The sequence below is a fragment of the Etheostoma spectabile genome, chromosome 17 (genome assembly GCF_008692095.1).
Source record: "Etheostoma spectabile isolate EspeVRDwgs_2016 chromosome 17, UIUC_Espe_1.0, whole genome shotgun sequence".
Classification (NCBI taxonomy): domain Eukaryota; kingdom Metazoa; phylum Chordata; class Actinopteri; order Perciformes; family Percidae; genus Etheostoma; species Etheostoma spectabile.
Window position 1 is genome coordinate 2,621,885 of NC_045749.1, and position 5,936 is coordinate 2,627,820.

Sequence of the window (5,936 nt, forward strand, 5' to 3'; positions counted from 1 at the left end):
TGTGTGTGTGTGTGTGTGTGTGTGTGTGTGATCGTACTCTTCAGCCAGATGTTTCTCTTTGGTCTTTGCTTGGTTGATCTTCTCTGTTCTCCTTCGATCCATCTGTCTCTTCAACTCTTTTTTCTCCCTATGGCAGCAGGAAAAACATAGAGCTAATAGTGGCAGGGTTTTGTGAGAAAAAAAAACTGAAAAATTGGTTCAAAATATACAATTGATTCAATTGCTCTTTATTCTGATGTAATTGATTTATTATCCAGGTTAATGTATGTAATTATCTTGTATAACAGTGGGGAGTGTGGGTGAGAGAGGGTGAGCAAGCTGTCGGGATCTGCGTACTTGTGTGTGTTTGTTCTGTAATGCTGCTCTGTTTTTATGTGTTTTTGCATAATTTTGTGTTTGTGTTTATAGAACACCCTTAAAAATGAGATGCTACATCTCAAGGGGAAATCCTTTCAATAAAATCAATTAAAAGGAACACTTCTTACAAAGTATTTGCAAAACCTGGCAATGCTTGTTCAGTGACTCTTTTTTAATAAATTAAAATAAATAGCCTTTTTTTCACATAGGAAATTCAAGAAAACTTCAACATTACAAAGAAATTAACAAACTAAATATCAAGTTTAGCGAGACAGAGAGGAGTATACTATATTTGGCTTCTATGGAATTACAATTACAACATTTGGGGTTGAAATTGGTTAAGATGTTTTACGAGGGATCACCCCAAAATATCAAACATAAAGCATCGAATTGACCAGATTAAAAAGGCCACCTCTTGTAGTAAAAGCATACCAGGTTATAGTATCATTTCAGAATTTAATAGGAATATAAACTGGCTACATAAACACACTTTGATGGGAAAGGGACATTTCTGAAATCCTTTCAACTGTCAAACATAATGTATTAAATTTGTTTCAGCTTTCTTTCAGTATCATGGCATCTAATGTCTCAGTTGTACAAACTGTGAGATGAAAGTTGCCTGGAAAGGCTCATCAAGCAACGTATGTCATGAAAGCAGCTCGTAATAATCTTATTATTTGTGTAATTCCCCACAGAGAATAAACCCCCTAATGTGTGTCACATAAGTCCCAGAGTCAAGGGCGTAACTCTGGGTTCAACTTGGGGTTTCTGCATCAATTTCTGGAGTAAATTTCTTTAATTATACTTCTAATTATAATTAGATATTATGTCCAGATTTGTAACTCACTTGTCACAGATGTCTTTGAGTTTCTTCATCTGGCTGTTGTGACTCTCCTCAGCCAGACTGCTCAGTCGCTCCGTCAGCTGGACAAAACAGAAACATTGGGTCACATTTAAAATGTTCAAAGCATGCCCAGCCAACGTAACACAGGGCCTGGCCAACGAAGAACTAGTTACTACAAAACCTGGACCGTTAGTTTGGAACTTCCCTTTAAATCCTAAATAGACAACATACCATATAACCCAATTTTAGAGCTCACATTTGGAAATGTTTTCTTTTGTTATTTATATTGTTTATATTGTGTTACATCCATCATTCACAGACACTTATAAATTGTCTTTTTTTTGTCTGTCTGCAACAGAAAGGGAGCTTGAAATTAGTTCATCCTAATATAGATAGATAAACCCCACCATGGACTGTTTACCCTGCTGCCCTCTGGAAAGAGGTTCCGCAGCATCCACTGCAGGTCCACCAGGTTATGCAACAGCTTTTTCCCCACTGCCATCAGACTGTTGAACTTCTGATCCATAAACTGAACTCTGCACCTACTGCACGCCATCGGGTATTAAAATGCTGCTGAACTTTTAGCCATTTCAGTTCCTCTCTTTTTTACTCTTTTTTACTCTTCAATTTGCACACTGTTCATCCCCTGCACTGTTTTACACTTTGATCACTGCTACACTTCTGTATAACTTTTTGTAAATAATCCGGAAATGTATTCCATCGCACCTGGAATATCATTGCAATATTTATAAGCTGTATGCAACGCAATTTCGTTCTGTATGCACTCTGTACATATAAAATGACAAATAAATAAAGTTGAAGTTGAAGTTGAAGTTGAAAAACTTTAGAGACATCGACTAGGGTTAGAGTCAGCAGCAGCAGTTGGTTTTGTTAGACCTCACCGTTTTAATATGTTCTCTCTGTAGATATTTCTGACTGTAGTACTGTTCCTGCCTCAGAGCCAGAAGCTGCTGCTCTTGCTCATCTCTCAGCTGCTGGAGGCGCTCGTCTTTCTCACCGTCCGAACACGAAGCCCTGGTGAACGCATACGCGTTTTAAAATGAATACAGATGTTTATTATACAAAACACAGAAAACATTCGAGACCATTGATGAGTTCTAGACTTTGACGTCAACGATATTTCACTCGACAGAGGGGTAATGATCATTTGAGTTGGGAGACAATGATAATTTTGGCTTGATATTAAAGTGATAAGGTGAGAAGAGGACTTTATGTGTGTGTACCTGCTCTTGCCGCACTGTCTTGCCACCTTCTTGTGCTTGTTGTTGAATTCTCGGAGGAGCTCGGAGGTTTTCTTCTGGTGCCTCCTCACTAACTCCTTCAGCTCTTTAAACTGACGCCTCTGCTCCTTCTGGTAAACCTTTGACTGCTGAAGACTCTCTATGGTGCACACTCGAACATCTGTTACCACAAGGGATCACACAGCATTGTTCAATAATGCTTATTCTTTCTGTGGTGTATTTGCTCTCTCTCTCTTTCTGTTATTTCTGTTGAAGCTTGGACAATGGAAGGTTTTCAGGTCATGTCATTTATGACATGTTTTTAATGTAATTTTTAGTCAATCCCCACCAAAAAAGTTTTGTTAAAGCTTGAGTGCGTAATGAGTTGCCAAATGAGTTGCTACAAAGCTAATTAAGATATCAGCTCCACACAACTCTCCCTGTATATCTCAGTATGGCTGTGTTCAGAAGATTGGTGTTGTCCGGCGACTTTTGCAGGAAGAAACTCGAGTGAAGATAGTGACCTCCTCTAAACAGTTCATCATGGTTTTTTAATCCTCTATGTCCTCCTTGGCTACTAGCAACTGCGTGGGGGAGGGATCCAGGGGTGAAGCACGTTCACGGAAGGCTTGAATCATGTGGATGCACCAACAGAATTGTTGTCATTACTTTGAATTCCTCATGGGGGCTCTAGAAACTACACACTGTAGCTTTAAATAAGCCTTTCCAAGATGTCCTGCTACAAGAAGAATACTTGGATTTTTAATTATATAGATGTGTTGTAACACCAGCACATATTAACTGTGTCCCCCCGAGTTACTGCAGTGGGGCCACCAAATTATTGTTCTTGACAATTTTCTTTTTCTTTCAAAAGTTAAAATATGTCTGAAAATAGAATTAAAACATGAATCCAACATATTATTAACAGAGATAAATCTGCCCATTTTTTATTATCACTATATCTATTACACAACACTGATGATAGGTTTACTGGCTTGTGGGTAAGATCCACAGACACAGTTGATCTTAAGTATTCACTGTGCCACATGTATAACATGAAAACAAGATGTATAAATACATAAATATGTCAATAATTATTAATTTTGTGTTTGTATGTATCATAAAAAGGCATGTGGATAGTTTGTCCAAAAGTGATTAGAAAGCAACATACTGACCTATCAAAACACTTAAAACCAGATCTTCACTCTTTGCTGCTGGTTTGGCTGCTTCTAAAATGCAGAACATGGACATAATTAATATGACATAGAGCATAGACAAGACCTAAATAATCAACATCAATAACAACAATAAAATAAATAGAACTTTAAGTGCTACAGCTAAAATGGTCAACATTAGCATCTTTAGGATGCGTTACCTGTGGCAGCTGCTTGCTGATTGGCTGCAGAGGCTTTGGGCGTCATTGGGGCGTGGCCTGCAGGGCCAGGGGCGGGGCTGAGACCGTTCTCCAGCGGAGCCGATTTTACATCGTGCTTACGTTCTGTACAGCTGTCCGCCTCGTCCTAAAAAACCCACATCAACCAGAATTGCAGTTCAGCTTTCACGACAGAAACATAAAAACAGCGGAAAGAAGACCGACCTCCGTCTGTGTGTCCTCCTCCACGTCCTCCAGAGTCAGAGCCGCCAGCTGTTTGGACCGCTGCTCCAGGAGGTTGACATATCGAATAGGGTTGGACAAAGCCTCTATCACATCTGTAGAGAAAATATACAGAAACAGACAAATACCGAGCTGCCAGTTGTGCTTCAGAGGGTCCGAAGACATACAGTAGCTAGTGGTTTTCTCTAGGTTACTGACAAATAGGTTAGCTAGGCTAGGCTACATTCGTTTAAATAAGTTGTAGTGCAGCAGAACTTTAACTGTTTGTTGATGGTGGCTCAAAAACTGAGAGACTGTCAGTATAAAATCGAAAGCAGAAGTAAAAGGTAACGGAGTAGATTTACATGAGTACTGCACTTAAGTTCTGCTACTTTAAACTTCTGCTTTGCTACTCTTTAGGGGCAAATATTTTCCTCTTTACGCCACCACATTTATTTGACAACTTTAGTTACATAGTAGATTTCGATTAATAATGCCTCGTTGGACATGCTTGCTAACGTTAGCTAAAATTAGCTTGTGGTAGCAAGACTGCGGTTAGATTTTTGTAGTAGGCTATACAGTTCAGGACAACAAATACAAAAATCTATCTGCTTGTTCATGTCCACATTCAGCCAGTTGGAACAGAAGAACACACCAGAAAAGGCATGTTTTGTAAGCAGTATAATGGCTGCATTCCTACACTTATTAAATCTAAATCAATGTGGAAGTAATCCAAGTACTCATAATACGTTACTCGGATTGAGTAACGTAATGGAATACGTTACTAATTACATTTTTGGGCATGTATTCTGTATTCTGAAAAGAAATATTGTATATTTTGGTTGATCCTTCCCAACACTGCCGGCCAAACAGGTGCTTAAACACTCAGGAAACCTGAGAGAAGTCCAACTTCTATGCATTGTAATTTATCCTGTGGTGAATGTGCTCAACATATTTCACAACAACCTGCACATTCAAGATTAAGATTTGGAGGTGAGAAAAAAAATCACCCTTGCATGAAGCTGCAGCAAATCTCTTTAGCCTTTAAATGTCCTTTTTCCATGTTATTTTACATCTTACTATGCTTATGTTTAAATAAAGGAAATTTAAAATCATGTAAAAGGGGCCATTAAAGACTGAAGTGGGGGAAAGTTTGACTTGACAGAAAGTCATACCTGCAAAGGTGTCTGGGACGTAGTCTTTGACCTCGATGTAGACGAACACAGCCGGTAGAATCAGAGACTGGTTTTTCTCATTCCTCAAGCTGATGTAACGATAACCTAAAGAATACATTTACCAACACAGAGTCGGATATTACATCATTTGAGTTATTTCGGGTGAACAATAATGTTGGAATCTGGCAAGAAAGGTAGAAAATAGAGAGATGTACAGTTGAGTTCATGCCAAACATCAGTCATGAACGTTCATGTAAGGACAAAATCACAAGAAAAAGAATATCACTCTAAGTGGTGAATAACATTTTTAAGTAGGAACGACTGGCAGTTTCTGAAAAATGTGACAAATACATTAGTGGATTTAGAGTCTACACAGCCATTAAAGGCAAAAGAAAATGAAATTTGAATTTAATAATCTTTCAAGTTGGAGGCATTTGCATGTAAAGACATTTCCATTTTGCTACTCGATACTACTTTTTTTGACATAATACATTAGTACATTCTCCTAATTTCAGTTCAGGAAAGTTTTAAACAATCATTTTCTGGCATAGTGCTGCATTTACACAAGAAATGGCCATTCTTTTTCAATAAATAGAGAAAAAAAATGAATGTAGGGTAGTGAAAAAAGCTTAAACATATAAAATATGATAAAGAGATGAAGACACCACGCTGACTGGATCTCCAGGACACAATAGCAGCAAGCAATTTGCACTAAAGATATAAAA

The 5,936-nt window shown here is 38.2% G+C and overlaps 1 protein-coding gene across 1 annotated transcript in view; it reads right to left on the bottom strand.

The window, feature by feature from the left end:
- Window positions 1-5,936, bottom strand: part of LOC116705016 (1-phosphatidylinositol 4,5-bisphosphate phosphodiesterase beta-1) — a gene marked incomplete in the record, with an annotated part of 36,209 nt that overhangs the window by 4,412 nt on the left and 25,861 nt on the right. The window contains 8 exon segments of the mRNA XM_032540852.1: window positions 38-127; window positions 1,205-1,281; window positions 2,104-2,236; window positions 2,446-2,623; window positions 3,618-3,671; window positions 3,818-3,962; window positions 4,040-4,152; window positions 5,212-5,316. Of these exon segments, the coding sequence (XP_032396743.1) occupies window positions 38-127; window positions 1,205-1,281; window positions 2,104-2,236; window positions 2,446-2,623; window positions 3,618-3,671; window positions 3,818-3,962; window positions 4,040-4,152; window positions 5,212-5,316 (895 nt within the window).